This window comes from Pocillopora damicornis, chromosome 7, assembly GCF_964200805.1.
Source record: "Pocillopora damicornis chromosome 7, jaPocDami1.2, whole genome shotgun sequence".
In the NCBI taxonomy this organism is placed as follows: domain Eukaryota; kingdom Metazoa; phylum Cnidaria; class Anthozoa; order Scleractinia; family Pocilloporidae; genus Pocillopora; species Pocillopora damicornis.
In genome coordinates this window covers 14,158,358-14,175,432 of record NC_142676.1, presented here as the reverse complement: position 1 = coordinate 14,175,432, position 17,075 = coordinate 14,158,358, and the positions used below count along the sequence as shown (strand labels likewise).

Below are 17,075 nucleotides of genomic sequence, written 5' to 3'. Positions count from 1 at the left end.
TTATATTCTGCTTTAAAATCGAAAAATAGAGTACTATTACAATTGACTGTCAAACGATAATTCCTACATCAATCACGGAATATTGCACAATGTTTTCGTGACAAAGTTTTGAGATTAGTCAACCGGGAAATATCACTTTAAAAAGACCAGCGAAGTACAGTTTGTTTTTAATCTGAACAATAAAACTTTAAAACAACCTAGACATGATGGCCTCCATTTATTGTGTCGAAGGGACGCCTGACTGAAAAGTTAAGCTGCGACGGTTGTGGGTGGGGTTTCTTTGTTTTAGCCAATCGAGATGCAAACAGTCACAAAAGCCAATTTATTAGCCTTTGGTTTGTTTGACTTCTCCGCCCCTAACATCAACTGCAGACAGACAAACATACATCTCATCAAAATTGATCAAAACTGACGTCCAATCAAGTTCTGCGGTAACGTATACCGTGGTATATGGAAAAGTGAGAGAAAATTCGCTTGTGTCCGAGTGGGTCTAAAACACCTGCATCTAAAAAGAGGCACTCCTCCGAATATACGTGTTGGAAGCAGCTGAAAGACTGTCACAGTGCTCCTTGTAATTTCTCTTCCCTCTGCAAATGGCATTATTTCCCAAGCTGAGTACTGAATTCTTAGGGTTTCTGTACTGGGAATGTTTTCGTTCTCATTATTCATTAATATATTTATCTCTTTTTTCATTTAGCAAAGACGTTTTTCGACAGGGAAACGCGTCTTTATAAAGACTAAAACAGTGTTGACTTGGTGTTAGATCCTGATGGTAACGCTGAATTCTAATGTTAGTTAATGATACGTGTCATTCACCATAATTCTGGTCGACTGGCTGTCTGACGCCAGACGGAATATTTCACTGTCGATACTAAAGAAAATTGCTATAAGTATATAGCAAATGCAAAAACAGGCAAATTTCCTGTCATCATTGCCCTTGACATTTCTGATTTTGATCACGAGAGATTTACATATTTCAAGATGATAAGAATCCTTCATATAAATTCTTAATGTCTAATTGTTCCGAACTTCCTTTATAACAAACTCTTCTTTGCAAGAAGCTTATGTACACTAATGTTTGTTTTCAAAGAGTTTTCTTTTCTTACCTTCCCATATCACCAGACAGACAGCAACAAAGATTCAAAGCTTCTCCAGTTCACCCACAAGTACAAATCTTTTGTTGCGTGTTTTGTATCCACTATCCTTCTAATTAGCGTTGGGCCGTGCGGCTTTTTTCTCTCGATCGATTCATGCCCCTGTAATTATAAGATTATTCAGCGATAATTCTAATTGATAAACCATACGAGTTGATCGAAATAACGCATTCCTGGAAGCCTAGTTTTGAAAGCCTTCCCACATTGGTTAACATTTTCAAGAGAAGGCTGTTTTCGCAAACTGAGGGGGACTAAATAATTAGGCACCTTTAAATCCACCGGTAGAATTCAAGAACTAAGCAACAGCTGGAAAATTGATTGTCAGTCAGTGTGTTTACAGATGTCTAACGATCATGTTGACACTGGACTTACTTCAAACAAAATTTCCATATAAACGTGAACACACTGTAATGAGAGGCAAGTAGCTAGCCGCGTGAAAATCGGTGGTTTTCCACCAGGATTCTAACGGGAATGTCAGTGCAAAAGAAGTTTGTGTTAGGTTTCTTTTCATTCATTTTTTTTATCTTCATCGTCGGGTTTATCACCGGTTATTTTTCCTGCCCGGGTGCTGAGTACTCAAACTGCTGTGGCGCCAAAAATGAAAATGATGACACATCAAGAAAATTACTTGAGCAAGAAGCTTTCGAACTAATTTCAGGACGGAAGATCGCCTATTATCTAAAGTGAGTACCATTTTACATAACCATAATACGTAGAGGCATGAACTTATGCACCACTTTATTTACGTTTAAGCAATTTAAACACGAGCATCAATCCTGATAATGCTGCCAAAGAATGATAATTAGCACAGGCGTTTTGTGAATAACGAGTCCTTGTGAGAGCTAAACATTCAAGTTTTCAAATCTTCTGGATCTAACATTGAATACATCAAATATTAAGACGCTCATCAATTTTCTTTTCTAGTTCTTTCCATAATGCTACAAGGAGGTTTCTATAATTATGAGCTTTGTCCCTCTTCAACCGACATTTATTAAAGGGCATGTAAACCCAAAAATACATGTTTTTCTTATACTGTGTAAAAAGTGGCGTAGAAAACGAATTTGAAATTCGTTTTGTCCAATTCGACTTATTTTAGGAGAAAATCGGCATTTTCAACTGAAATTCCATTTCCGGTAAAAACAATAGCGAGAAGTCGTGACGTAAGCGGTGGAACTAAAATATTGCGCAACACATATTCCCCAATAGAACTGGTGTAGGAGTTCGTGTAAGTAGCGGTAGTTTGGAAGATATTTTTTCAGAAGATAGCGACTCGAATGCCTTAAGCTTAGTACATGACAGCAATGGGGATAATCCAGAATCTTCAGGAGAGTCTGGGCCACGTTCTTAACAATATGAGCCGCGTAGGGTTCACCGTAGCGATCCGCACGAAGACGGTACAGAACATGTCGACAGCGATGCGACCGTCTCGGAAACTCAGACTGGTATTTAATTTACTGTGTGATTTATTTGTATTTGACATAAAAATCTAATAAAGCGAGGGTACAATCTAAAAGAATGCAACAGAAATTTTTTAAACTTGAGCTTCTGAGAGTGTTTTATATAAAATTATCAAAGGTGCGAGTGTGGAACTTGTCAACCAATGCCGACAACTCATGAAAGTGTTTGTTGTACAGAAATCGGGCAATTGTGGCAAAAAGTAGAGTAGCAAGGGCCTGAAACCTAGATAAGTTGTATCACTGAGCATCCAGGTTTTCAGTCAATTTGCATTGATTTCTGGGTGCTGGAGACGGCCAAGTGCGCGTACAGGCAGCAGCAAGGCACAGATAATCACACCGGAAACGAGTAAGCTAAATGTTTTCTGTTTCATCTGTTTTGTTACATTTTGAGATCGATTTGACTTAATAATACAATACTAGAGCTAGTTGTTTTTCGCTTCTTTCTTGGCAGGAAATTTCGCTAAATTGCCTACAGATAGCTTATTCGTTGGTGTTGGGAATATCTCGGCAAACACTTCAGGGTCGCTGTGCCATCTTGTGCGTTAAGCAATATCCGAAACATTTTTCCAGCGGATTTTGGATCGCCTTACACTGGATTAAAACCGCCAAACCTTTTAGAGAAATAAAGGTATATGTTAATGCAGATCTTAGTTATTTATGTCTTACAGCACTGGAGGTTATGCCCGTTCTTTATGAGATATCTATGTATTGCTTTCCTTCATCTCCGAAGCATTTCTATCGATAAACAAGTTGTACCATATACATTTCCTTGTGAGGCCTTCATAATTATCCAACCCTGTTTGTGTTTGCTTCGATTTGAAATACTGAAAAGATAGTTTTGCTAGCTGAAATCAGGATCTTTTAAGTTGTACTCAAAATGATGAATATTGTCCTACTGACCTTTGAATGTATTTTCACTGCTGTGAAAATCGTGACACAAATTCTTCTGTTGTTTCTCTGCAGGGTTTCTCAAAGGAAGCACCAAGTGGGGCTGGCATGGATTTTCTTATACAACATAAGGGTTGATTATGGGATCCTGTATAGAATTCTTTGCATCGAACCAACAAAATTCCAGATCACGTTATTACACACTGACATCAACGAATTTTCTTTCTTTGATACGTGTTTCGAATTCAGGCAAAGGATCAGAGGAGTCAGTGTCTTATATGGGCTCAGCGCTGGCTCCCGAACAACTGGCTTCCCCATAATCTTTCATTAGATGAGAAAAAAGATGTTTTTAGAGAACCAATAAAGCTATCGTTGTTTAATTAACGAAACGTTTTCATGTAAATCGATTTTGTACTGTCTCCGTTGACCTCTAACTTTTGAAGAGCTCAACTTCTTTCTCAGTTCGATCGGCCACTTCCGAATCCTCGTCGTCTACCGACTGTATGGGTCGTTTTTACACTTCCGAATAATTTGCTTCTAGTAAGGCCTGAATCTTCGGTACAGCACCAGGAAGAAAAATTACTGCTACAAACAATTTGTGAAATTTGTATAAGTGAAAATAGCCGATTTCGTCGAGCCGACGAAATCGGCTATTTTCACTTATACAAATTTCACAAATTGTCGCTTCAAATTTGCGTCATTTGAAAATAAGTTTTGTTTAAATCAGTACAAAACTGGACGACACAACGCTTTACCATTACGAAAAAAATTGAATATATTGAAGCAAACTGTAAGTAAAAAAATCATGACAAGACCGGCGACTACGGCTGTAGAAAAGACTCCTTCGTGCCTCACGCGATTATAAAACAAGACTTTGTAGGGTCCACCCGTGACGTCACAGGAAAGATGGCGCCATTCAAGATGGCGAATGTTTCGAATTTGGAAGAGCTTTTACAAAGTGAAAATGGACTTTTGAGAAAAAACGAATGGTACCTTTGGTGTACTTGATATATTTACTAAACATCTATGTGAAAAGAAAATGAACGTTTTTTGGGTTTACATGCCCTTTAAACCTGATTCTTTTTTCGCTGGAAACGCAACTATCAGATGATCACTAATTGAAAAGATAATCTCCACGTTTAAATTTTTGTGCCCAACAGAGCAAAATTAGAGCACATTTCAATGCCAGCTGAGGAATCAATCATTTTTAGCAGTGAAGACATTCTATTGTTTAAATGCTGTGTTAGTAACAAAATCTCTCCAAAAACTGTACAAGTCGTCATGTACATTGGTTTTCGTTACAATTAAGCCTACTAACTTGAAAGATAGAGAAGATATACGAGCCACCAGTGCATGAGATTGAATCTTTTCAATCAATTTTAAAGGCTCCTGTAATGTAGGACCAAGATGAATACTAAAAATAGGTGAATTCATTCGGATCGTCATCTTAGGCTTTCAGCAAATTGAAGAGAAGGATGAAACTAAAGGTTAATTTTGACATGGTTAACTTGACAAGTGGACAGCCAATCAAGAAGAAAAATAAAAATTCACCAGGCTAATTTAGACTGAGCTGAAAATCAAATATTTGAAATGTTTCGTGGCTGAGTGGAATTTGGTTTCAGTGACTTTGAAGAATAACGCGGAATTTCCAGATCCGTGTTGAATGATCAGAATTCAAATTCACTAGTTTACTCTGATGCTTGCTAAATTGAATTTTCATGAGACAAGCAAAATAGATAATTCTAACTTATCATTTTCCAAAGGCCGCGTAAAATGGCTCGCAAGTATCTCAAGTATATTCCTTTTAAAGAAGCACTAAATATTAATACTTCTTTCAGTTCATTTCTCAAGTATGCCATGCTTTTATCTCTTTATATCTCTCAACATGGAAATACAATTACTTCATGCATGAGTTTCCAAGATGGATCTTCAGCAGTCAGGACGGCAACGCCGAGGGAAATGTCGATTAAAAAAACGAATTTATACTTTTCTTCCAATTTCTACTATGGCTGGAATTCTATACCGTCCTTAAGAGAGCCAGACCTCAACCTAGACATAGCGTTTTTTTTTTTTTGGTTCTAAATAGAAACGTACTTAATTTTAATTTGGGGTTCCCGTTCTCTCACGTTATCAGTGGTCTTATTTTCAATTGCAATGTGATTATTTCCTTTCCTATCCTGTCCAAATCGGGTTGTAAAGAAATTTCAAACGAGAAAAAAACCTAGTAGAACCTTACTCACTTTCCTATTTTATGTAGTTACAATATTTGAGTCAATTCAGTTGTTAGAGCAAGGGTTCTTTAGATTACACAAATAATATACAAAAAAAAGATGAAGGAAAATATTTAACATTGTGAACCAATAATAATGGTTTAGCATCCCTCTTTCTAGGTATTTCGCAAATAATGCACATCTTGATGGGACAAACGACAGTTGTGCGCAAGCGCTGTTCATCAAAAACGAATGGAATTCATTCGGCTTCGATGCTGTGCAGTTGAAGCGTTATGACGTTCTACTGTTGTATCCCGAGAGGCCTAGCGTGCTGTCAGTGAATACTCAGAACGGAACCGAAGTTTATTCTTCAATTCTGAAAGAAGATTCAACTAACAAAGATAATGGTCCAAAGCACGCTATTCCTTTTAGCACCAATTCAGCTTCTGGTGCAGTGTCTGGTAAACTGGTGTATGTCAACTATGGAAGAGAGAGTGACTTCAACTACTTGGACTATACAAACATATCGTGTAAGGGAAAAATTGTGATGCTACGATATGGAAGAATATCTGAGGCTGATAAGGTGTCCGTTGAGTTTTCATTTATTTTATGTATTATTTAGAAGTCAATGTTATGTGTTAGAGAATGGGAAAGTTCAGAGAGTACTTTCGCTGCGATCAGTCACTTTACTGTGAGAGGTAGGTCAAATATAGGGTCGACTCTTGAATATTAGCGTTATAGGTTAAAAAAATAACGTTATTGCTGCGTTATGTTGTTAAGTATAAAATGCGAGACGAGAGTTTAAGCTTCATGTACAACACTGCTTCTTAATTTGATACTGAAAAATCGTTTCGCCGTTAGCTGATTTAATGGAGGAAGTCTAAATCATAGGTTTCCTAGAGCAAATGTTTTGGACCACAGCAGATACTATTTATAATATATAGTGGATGTATAAAAAAGTAAGGGAGGCAAAATCAATCTTTGATTTGAATGTGCCTTAAAAGTGCACATCAACTTTGAGTTTGGAAAGATAACGGACTTTTAACAGAACTTCTATTCTAAGGTAGAAATGAAGATGAGTGGAATCAAGCCTTAAACCAGATAATGCGGTTTTTTAGCATCATGTTTAGAACTTTATTTTAAAAGTAATTAATTCCTTTAAACGTTCTACACGGTGTTTTCCAATTCAGTGGGTAATTTTGCTCTGTCAAAGTGATTTTTACTCGCCCTTCCATTACCCAAGATACTTATAAAGGCTTCAAAAATGTTAAAAAAGAGAAAGAAATAAGGAAACGGTGAAAGAACCACTGAAATTATAATGATCAATCCTTTTCCTACTTGATGAGCAGGTTACCAATGCACAAAAATGGTCGGCAGCCGGAGTCTTGTTATATGTTGATCCTTCTGACTATTCTGGTACCACAACACTTCTATGGTACCCAAGTAATGAGGGACCGAGTATGGGCCTATGGGTCAACAGAGGAGACCCAGTAACGCCTGGTTACCCAGCCACAGGTCAGTCATCAAGCTTATTGTGTTTGGTTTAGGCTCAATTTACACGTAGATGAGTACAATAAATATTATCACTCTGCAAAGTACAATAGTTTTATCGCACCCGGTTTTCATCGGAACTCATCGAACCTTAAACGTTTATTTGCTTATTATTTTTTTTACATAAAGCTGGAATTTACAGAGAGACAATAGATGATATTCCATTCCCCAAGATCCCTGCGCAGCCAATTCACCAAAGAGAAGCGGAAATTTTATTAAGGTAAACTGAAGGTTTCTGGAGGTTTCTCACATTTTCCCTTCTCACACAAGAGTAAAACGAGGATAAATGAGTTAATAAGGGAACCAGACTAAATACTGAAGAGAAGGATTGAGATGGGAAAAAAGGCGAACTGCGATGGACCTGAAGCTTTTAGCAAAAAAATTGTTAAGATACAAGCACCTAAAAGGGGATCACAACTAAAAGAAAGGAAATTGTTTATCTTCCTGCCATTCGTCAATTGAAGTTTGTCCCATTTTAATCAATTTAATAGGATGCTTAACCATACAACCCCCCCCAGGACTGGCAGGGTGGACTAAACTTTGACTACAGAATACAGATGAAGCCAAATGACACAAGGTATGTCCTAAAGCGAGAAAGTTCACTCCTGTGTTTCATTGCTGTCTTGCTCACTATTAAAGCCATATTTTCAAAGTTTGCGAAAATATATGAAGATCTGAACAAATTTTACGAGTTAAGAATCCAACAAATCATGAAGTGAAATCAGCTATAACGTAAGCGCACTGAGGGGATTGAGATCGTGGGCCTAGGCCGAGTTGCAACTGTAAATAATGATACCATGGAAGCTGTGTAATAGTCATATCTTTAGAGAGAACCTCTTAGAGTTATCAAGCGTTTACCTTGGAATGTTAGGCCACAAGAAAATTGATAATGTACTTCTAAAAGACTGAATTTAACAAGATGATATGAGGCTATGCTTTAATTTCTCCAAAACAGAACGGTCACTTTGAACGTGAGTCTTTCCCTCGTTGAAAAATACGTTTGTGATACAGTTGGAACCATCAAAGGGAAAATAGAACCAGGTAAGGGAAGCAGTTCTCTGGATATGATTGTTGACCATCACACAGCATTTGAAAATAATACCAGTAAAGCCAAAGTGTGGTTCTTCGGTTTTTTTTCCCTGGATGTTAACAATGTGGGCCTGTTTTGTTTTTTGGTTTGTTTGTTTTTGTTTTGTTTTGTTTTTTTGTTTTGTTTTCCGATAAACATCCAGCTTGAAGGTTTCAAAAGCCAACTTTACAAACACTGCCGGAGTAAAAGTGCATCACGCATAGAATCATTCGAAATTAGATTATACTTATTGATCCCCTTCAAGTGAATGATACCTGTTCCCTTGGAGTCTCACTTGGATATGACGAAATTCCGCCAATTTGAAGTTAAGTTATATTCCTTCACGGTTCGAGTTATTGGAAGTCGATTTTTCTTTTAAGACATAAATCCACTGTTATTAGTTAAGAAAATAGATTTGAAACTAAAAGTCAGCGATTGAATTTAAATGTGCACATAGAAAAAAATGTTATTGCAGATCGTTATGTACTACTCGGTAGCCACCGTCCATCAAGCGGCACAGCGATTCTCATGGAGATCACAAGGATCCTTCTTTCTGTTCGAAAGAAAGGTACTTCAGTACTATTCTTTTCGTCAACATGTCTGATTAAGTCTTTTGTGTCATGAAAATTTTAATTAGGTGGAGACGATCTCCATCAGTTAAATCGACTAGTACACGGTAAATAAAGAATTTTCTTCACCGTATAGTGCATTTGTATGGCTGCTGGTGAGCTTTATTACCTTGTCGGTGAAGTATTATGTCGAACTTAAGTTGAGTTGACTCGACAATTTCATTCAGGTTGGTTTTCCCGGCGAAGCATGAAAATTTGCAGCTGGGGAGCAGGTGAATACGGAAACATGGGATCTATACAATGGATCGAGGTATGGTACTTCCTAATTGACATTTATTTAGCTCCGGTAGGGTTCAGAGAAGCATTCAAAGGAAGAATCAAGTATGTATTATTTTTAATGTACTTTTTAAAGGAGAATTGACATCTCGAGTTATCAGAACGACCTCAATAGGTCGCAAAATCAGTTTGAGATGCATTTGAATTGAAAATAGCAAATATCATCCGTAATGCATTATAATGATTGCTGACGTTGAGAAGGGCATTGAATGCAACAAAAGCGACTTCAGAGAACATTTTACGATTAATTCTTTTAGGATTTTTCTACCGACGATAAGAAGGGTATGAGTTGTAAATAACGCAAATCTAACGAGAACTTACCGATCAGATTACGATGAGATACCTAATGTTGAGTTCTTGCAATCCTCGTTCTGTTATTGACACAGATAATCAAATGATACAATTCTATTAGAACATTCTTTAGTTTACGTGAGTCGTATTGTTACATGAATGAAGTGTACATTTTAATCAGTTTTCCTTCACATCTACCAAAGGAGTATCAGAAAATCCTCGATGCACGTGCGGTAGCCTACATCAATGTAGATAGGGCTGGAGAAGGTAAATCGTCTGACCAATAACAAATGAGCATTGAAGGACGATATTTAAGTCTTATACCCAAAACAGAGCAGTAAAACTAACCAAAATGTTTTGCATGAATCAGCCTTATCTTCGAAATACTTCATACCTAACTCTTCAGCCTACTATATAGACCCTTCACACGTATCAGATGTAAGACAGTTATTGCTTATTAATTTTTTGTGTTTTGTTTTCTTATTGTTTATTAGTTGTTAAACATCCTCCATCGGAAATTTTGGGTTGTTTTTCCAAGCTTTCACGTCAATTACAAGACGAATATTGTTTTCCATAAAATTTTCAAACAAACCCTCTCTCTACCTTTCATGATTTACTTACCATAACCCAGACAGTCACTTGATAGTGACTAGTGGTACAGTATTCGGCCGCCAATTGGAAGATCTCTGAATCTTCGAGGGGTATAAAAATCCTTCCAATTCTGAGACACATTTGAAAAAATGGTGTATGTTTTGTTATAGGTGAAATAGTGATGACATTAAGTCCGTTGTTGGAACAAAGAGCCCTTCAGACAGCAAAAAAGGTTTTATATCTGCTTTTTATGTGAATAAGTGTTTAGTCATTGATGCATGAACCTCATGTCAGCTACAAAATAAACAACTTACTTTTGATATGCATCAAACACTACTTGTTATGGATGCATTCAAATAATTGCTTGTACTGTCCGAAAATAGCTCCCCGAGGGTCTGTGTCAAAAAGCTTAACACCTGCTATGAAATCAGCCATAGCCATTGAAAAAAAAGTGGATTTATTCTAAGAATAAGTTGGTGTTCACTTTTCAGCTTTTGAACAAGATTGAGCATGACTAAAACAATGACAACAGAAAAGCTGTTTGTTTTCGCATATGAAATTATCTCATCGCTAACACAAATTTTTAACTTAACATTTGTATCGATCGCAGGTCACTGCCCCACAGAACATATCAAAGACGTTGTATTCAATGTGGAAGGAGAAAGATTCTCAGCAAGCTGGAAATCAAAGCAAGTATGTTTCAACATCAGATACAAGTTCAAGGAAACCTCATCATGCATTGGTATTCCACAAAGTTTGGTGTGTGGGCTGAAAGAAAATTTATCATGCAGTGTTAAATGTGGACATGTTTGCAAATGGATATTCGATCACACGACAACATAATTCTATATGGTTGTTGTAGAAATCAACGTCCTCGCTGTCCTTTATTGTTTGTTAGTAAAACTATAACACGGTGAACTCATGTTAAATATTGAGTGCAGGTGCCTTAAAGGGCATGTAAACCCAAAAATACATGCTTTTCTCATACTATGTAAAAAGTGGCGTAGAAAACGAATCTGAAATTCGTTTTGTCCAATTCGACTTATTTTAGGAGAAAATCGGCATTTTCAACTGAAATTCCATTTCCGGTAAAAACAATAGCGAGAGTCGTTACGTAAGCGGAGGAACTAAAATATTGCGCAACAGATATTCCCTAGTAGAACTGGTGTGGTAGCTCGTGTAAGTAGCGGTAGTTCGAAGATGCTTTTCAGAAGATGGCGACTCGAATGCCCTAAGCTTAGTATATGAAGGCGATGGGGATGATCTAGAATCTTTAGGAGAGTCTGGGCCACGTCCTTAACAATATGAGCTGCGTAGGGTTCACCGAAGCGATCCGCACGAACACAGTGCAGAACATGTTGACAGCGATGCGACCTCCTCGGAAACTCAGACTGGTATCTAATTTACTGTGTGATTTATTTGTATTTGATATGAAAATCCAATAAAGCAAGGGCACAATCTAAAAGAATACAACAGAAATTTTTTAAACCCGCTGAGCTTCCGAGGGTGTTTTATATAAAATTGTCAAAGGTGCGAGTGTGGAACTTATCGACCAACGCCGACAACTCGGGAAAGTGTTTGTTGTACAGAAATCGGGCAATTGTGGCAAAAAGTAGAAGAGCGAGGGTCTGAAACCCAGATAAGTTGTATCACTGAGTATCCAGGTTTTTAGTCAATTTGCCTCGATTTCTGGGTGCTTGAGACGGCCTATTACGCGTACAGGCAGCAGTAAGGCACAGAGAATCACACCGGAAACGAGTAAGCTAAATGTTTTCCGTTTCATCTGTTTTGTTACATTTTGAGATCGACTTGCTTGAGTTGTTTCTTTCATTGATTTAATAATACAGTACTACAGCTAGTTGTTTTTAGTTCCGAATAATTTGCTTCTGGTAGGGCCTGAATTGTCGGTACAACACCAGGAAGAAAAATGACTGCTATAAACAACAGAATGTTCGAACGGCTCGACGAAATCGGCTATTTTCATTTGAACAAGTTTCACAAATTGTGGCTTCAAATTTGTGTCATTTGGAAATATTTGCGTTGTATGCCCAGTTTTGTTTGAATCAGTACAAAACTGGACGACACAACGCTTTACCATCATGAAAAAACTGAGTATATTGAAGCAAACTGTAAGTAAAAAAATCATGACGAGACCGGCAAACAACGGCTGTGGAAAAGACTCCGTGTCTCACGCGATTATTAAACGTAACTTTGGAGGTTCCACCCGTGACGTCACAGGAAAGATGGCGCCATTCAAAATGGCGAATGTTTCGAATTTGGAAAATGGATTTTTTTAAGAAAAAACGAATGGCACCTTTGGTGTACTTGATATATTTACTAAACATCTATGTCAAAAGAAAATGAACGTTTTTTGGGTTTACATGCCCTTTAGAAACATTTCTTTTAAGGTTTCACTGAGAACCACATATTCATTTCAAAATCCTTGTTTTTCTTGAAATTTAACCCTGGAATAATTTTATTATTTCCACTCCAGCCTCTCGTTGTTTGATAGAGCAGGAAGAGGGTGCTTTGCTTTTGAGTACAGGATTGGTGTGCCATGTGTGGATATAGCGGCCTTTCAACCTGATCAAGTAAGATGAATAGCTTGAAGATAATCCTGATCTCAAGACTCTTCTTTTCCCTTCGTTCTGTTATTTAAGTTTGGGCAGAGCTATATCATAAATCCCCAAAGTCTTTACTTTACTTGACCATAAAAATTCCTAGTTTGGTTTAGTCCAAGAAAAATTTATTACATTAAAATGATGTTTAAACGACTTAAGCCTCAAATGCCAACGATTTATTCCAAATTTGAAGAGGCACCCAACACTTCAAACACAGAAACATTTCATTATCGTTGCTATTACCATTATTATCATTATCAATGTTGTTTGCAATTCAATTTAACAAAAAAAAAGTACAAACTTTTTACTTAGTTTTTTCTCTATTTGATTAGACGTCTGGAAATTATCCAGCTCATATACCACGCCGCCACTCATCGGAAACCATCAAATACTACCTGACATTTGCGCAGCTTTGGCTACAAATGGGCTTTGATATCGCAGGCTCGGTATTCACACCTTTTAATGTGGTTCGTCAAGCTGAGGCCATTTGTCGCCTTGTAGATGATCCATCGGTCAAATACAGCAGCTTACTGAGGACAAATAATATTACCTTAGGTGTGTTGAATTAACCAGCTAAACTAAGTAATTTCAACGGAAATGGTTTATTGTTTAAGGTTATGTGCAAAAATAATGGATCTTTTTCTCGATCTTAACTTGTACAAGTGGACACAAAGTGATCTTTTTTCATGCACTGATTTTCTCAATTATTGGTATCCAACAGAGTTTTTGATAAACGCCACCCAAGAGTTACAAGCAGTTGCAAATGAGTTTCAAAGAAATTTGAAAACCCAAGACAATGAAGAGTGAGTATAGGCTGCTACAAGTGTGTAGAAACAGCACAAACAACAACAACGACAGTAACTTGAATTTTTTTTTTCTTCTCGTCATAAGTGTAGGAAAAGAAATAAATTGATTTTACATAAGGAATCAAACCCTAAAACTTTGAATTCTGCGCTAAAGGTCTACCACTGAGGCACAGAGACTCTATCGTGATCTAAGAGACAACAAAAACAACAGTTTGTAAACCAGTGCAGTCCTCTGAGAATATTCAACTCTTTACAAGCGGGCAGAAAATGTTTCGCAAATCATGCAACAATCACTGAGCAGAGGTCTGTGAAATGGTGGGAGGTTCCTCTATTTCTATTGTAAAAATGTTTTTTTCAATGTTCAACCGAATAACGTTCTCGACACCTTTATGATTTTGTCTCTTTTCCATGTTAGTGCATTGCAGGTTCGAATAATCAACGATCGCTTACAACAGCTTAACAGAGCCTTCATTAACAACAAGGGGCTTTCATATAGGCCTTTCTTGAGGTGGGCGGAAGATCCTTCTTCCCATTGTACCACAATAACTTGATATTGGTTATTGAAATAGAGCGATTTGAGATAATAGCAAAGAAGTCGATAGCGTCTGGGCACATGTAAAGTGACCAATTTTTCATATCATTTTCAAAGTCCACTTCACTTAAATCACGCACATATTTGCATAAGTTGAGAAGATGTCGTGCTTGGAACCTGGCCATTTTTTATTAATGGAGTTTTTTTTATTAATGTTTTAAGACATCTTTCCCTCAATAAATAAAACTTAAAGAGAGAATTGAAATATAAAAGTAATTGAGACGGAGTAAGACCACTAAGAATATACACTGTGTTCAAGAGAATTCGTGACATCACAAGAAAAGAGCAGTACCAGCACTTTAACCTCAGGCAGCCTAAAGTCAGTGACAGCCGTGTTAAAATAGCACTTTATGAGAGAAGGTCTGGGGATCAACAGAGTAAGACTCAAAATTCGTATGTTTGAATTTTTAAATGTAGCTTACTCGCGTTGCATTTCTTTTATATTGTTTTTGATTGTCCACTTCTGAAGTCATTTCAAAGCCGTTCTAATAAGTTTTAGAGTTCGAGTTATACTACAAATAAAAAGTTATATAACAAATAAAAAATCATCTCAAGGCCGGTAATTTTACGAGCCAATCGACAAGCATGTTTTCACCGCGGTCGTCGTCATGGTTGTACATACTCCTCTTAACTCCTCACCGGAAAAATGAATACAAAAGGTGTTGCTAAAGCAAATTTGAAACACAACATAACCAAAAGAAAAGCAAGCCCCATACGATCTGTAGAATATGGGTTGCTCGCATTTTGCTGATAGCTCTACTGGAACAAACAATTTGTTTCCGTCTTCTTAGAAACCCTCGTGGTATTCAGGTAATGCTCTGAACCTTTAAATGATTTTTAATTTCCCAATACTTCTCGAAAACCATTTAAGAAAAAAATTCATGTTGCCGCGCGTCTGTTCAGCGATAGATAACAGATTGTAAATTGTGGCTTTGAAATGGTTTCAAAAGCAAATAAACAATTGAAGAAATAACACTAAGGCAAGGTAAGCCATTTTTATTTCAAATCTTATCGGTCAGTCTTTTTCTTTCCTTACAGACACGTGGTGTTTTCTCCAACTTATTTTAAGTCCGAAGCATATACTAAGTTCCCTGGTATTATGGACTCATTTTATATTGCGAATGAACAAGGAAAGAAGAAAGACTGGCAGAGAGTTCAAAAGCAGATATTTGTTGTGATACAAGCCATTCGCTCTGCTATCACAATCCTGCGGCCCTAAGAGTCTTGGAGGCAATTGGATGGAAGTCAAGATATGGGAGTGTTCTTAACTAAGTTTTGATTTAATACGTTACTACTTCACTTTATACAAAAGCCTTATCTTTGATGACAATCTGACAAGACTGTGCTCTCCCTGAAGTTCATAATATCCTGACAAAGGAGAGAATCCAAGATTTTAATTCTCTCTACCTAATGCTCGCAGTTTTAGAGGAAGCAGAAGTCAGTCGGCTAAGAAGATGCACAACTGCTATACCCGTAAAAATAGCTATTGAATAAATTGGAAACATTAAAAATTTCAGGATTTTTAAGGACTTAAGATAAGGCCAGTACGTTCTAGGAATGAGGAGAAAGTGATAAAACGAATAACATGATTTTGATGAAAAAATACGGGATTGAGATTCGACACCTAGGAATTACCCCACGCTATGAAGGAAAAAAAATGGAAAAAGATGAATTAGAGCGTAATGTAGATTTACGAGCGCATTGCTATTAGCAAAATCTCATATTTCAACAAAGATGAGCGTCAAGAATTACTCCAAGATATCGAATAAAGTTTCTTCATTTAAGATTTTTCCATTTATGGATAATCTAGGTTTATATTTTTTCGTCTTTGGATGGGGAAGATGACGAAAATAGACTTGATAATCTTTAGAGAAAGCTCAGTTACAAGCAGAGAGCCAAGTTTCAACATTAAGGAGTTAAGCATTTATCACAAAATCTAATACGGTCAGACTCTTTCCAGAATAAAAGACATTTGCATCATCGGAAAAAGGTGGCAGTCTAATTTCGTTAAACAGTGATGAAAATCATTAATGTATAGCAGAACATTAAATCACAATACTCTTGGAGTTAAATTTGTTATGTGTTGCATGTACATTCCTATTACACATCAATGACAGTATCTATTACCTTGATGTACATTTCTTGTCTCATTTCAAGTTACGTTTACCGTATCAGGCTGTGAATATGAAAGCCATCTTCGTAGTTATGAACACTACTTAAGCAGTAGTGAAAAGAAGGCCTTAAAAAAATTCAGGCCTGAACGGGATTTGAACCCATGACCTCTGCGATACCGGTGCAGTGCTCTACCAACTGAGCTAACAAGCCAACTGGGAGCTGGTCACTGTGTTGGTTCCAAATAAACCCGTGAAGTGGTGAATAAACGGTTGTGAATATATGAAAGTCATGTATTTGAACTGCAGATAAAGACGTGAATATGAAAGATGAACAATACTTCAGCAGTAGTAAGAACCTGACGCGTTTTCCTTTACTTCCTGCCTGTGGCGTCGCTGTCACACATGTCGAATTCTGTGAATCGTCGACCATGATCCCATTTTCCCTCACGTCTCCAACAGCAACATTAACTGGTTTTTTGAAAACACCTAAAATAATACGTAGCACTTTTACTATATGGACTTCAGTTTTCAGCTAGCTTTTAAACAATTTTACGAACGATTTTCAGTTTGATCATGATTCCTTGAAATTATACTAAAGTATATTGTAAGTATGATTCAAGAGGTCACAGGAAAGCATATAAAACATTGAATCCAGCCATCTTACCTCATGAGCTCTAGGTTGTACAAATGAGTAATAGTTATCAAAACGCGTCCTAGGGTAATTAAAGGCTTTGGGAGAAAAACCCTTCTTGAGAAAACCTTTTTGGGAGAAAATATCATCAGTTAACCCTCAGGACTTCCTCCTGCCACCAGTGACGATCGTGAG

The 17,075-nt window shown here is 37.1% G+C and overlaps 2 protein-coding genes across 2 annotated transcripts; both read left to right on the top strand.

Annotated features, from left to right (window-relative positions):
- Window positions 1-997: 997 nt before the first annotated feature.
- LOC113683790 (N-acetylated-alpha-linked acidic dipeptidase 2) lies at window positions 998-16,207 on the top strand. The gene is given in 17 exon segments (XM_027201070.2): window positions 998-1,837; window positions 5,890-6,292; window positions 7,059-7,224; window positions 7,390-7,480; window positions 7,752-7,768; window positions 7,771-7,837; window positions 8,216-8,301; window positions 8,805-8,897; window positions 9,126-9,208; window positions 9,729-9,792; window positions 10,287-10,348; window positions 10,727-10,809; window positions 12,611-12,707; window positions 13,070-13,292; window positions 13,459-13,540; window positions 13,959-14,051; window positions 15,174-16,207. Coding segments are annotated over 17 exon segments (2,103 nt in total). The 5' UTR covers window positions 998-1,625; the 3' UTR covers window positions 15,355-16,207.
- On the top strand, window positions 2,295-3,787 carry LOC149042703 (uncharacterized). Its single transcript, XM_089213349.1, has 3 exons — window positions 2,295-2,596; window positions 3,063-3,239; window positions 3,575-3,787. The coding sequence occupies exons 1-3, from the start codon at window positions 2,447-2,449 to the stop codon at window positions 3,635-3,637; spliced, it is 390 nt and encodes a 129-aa protein (XP_089069475.1). The 5' UTR covers window positions 2,295-2,446; the 3' UTR covers window positions 3,638-3,787.
- Window positions 16,208-17,075: the final 868 nt, after the last annotated feature.

Excerpts from the sequence above, each read along its gene's own strand:
- LOC149042703 (XM_089213349.1), top strand. The coding sequence starts at position 2,447 with ATGACAGCAATGGGGATAATCCAGAATCTTCAGGAGAGTCTGGGCCAC. Across the intron at positions 2,597-3,062 it reads CGTCTCGGAAACTCAGACTG|GAAATTTCGCTAAATTGCCT; the intron begins GTATTTAATTTA and ends CTTTCTTGGCAG. Across the intron at positions 3,240-3,574 it reads AACCTTTTAGAGAAATAAAG|GGTTTCTCAAAGGAAGCACC; the intron begins GTATATGTTAAT and ends GTTTCTCTGCAG.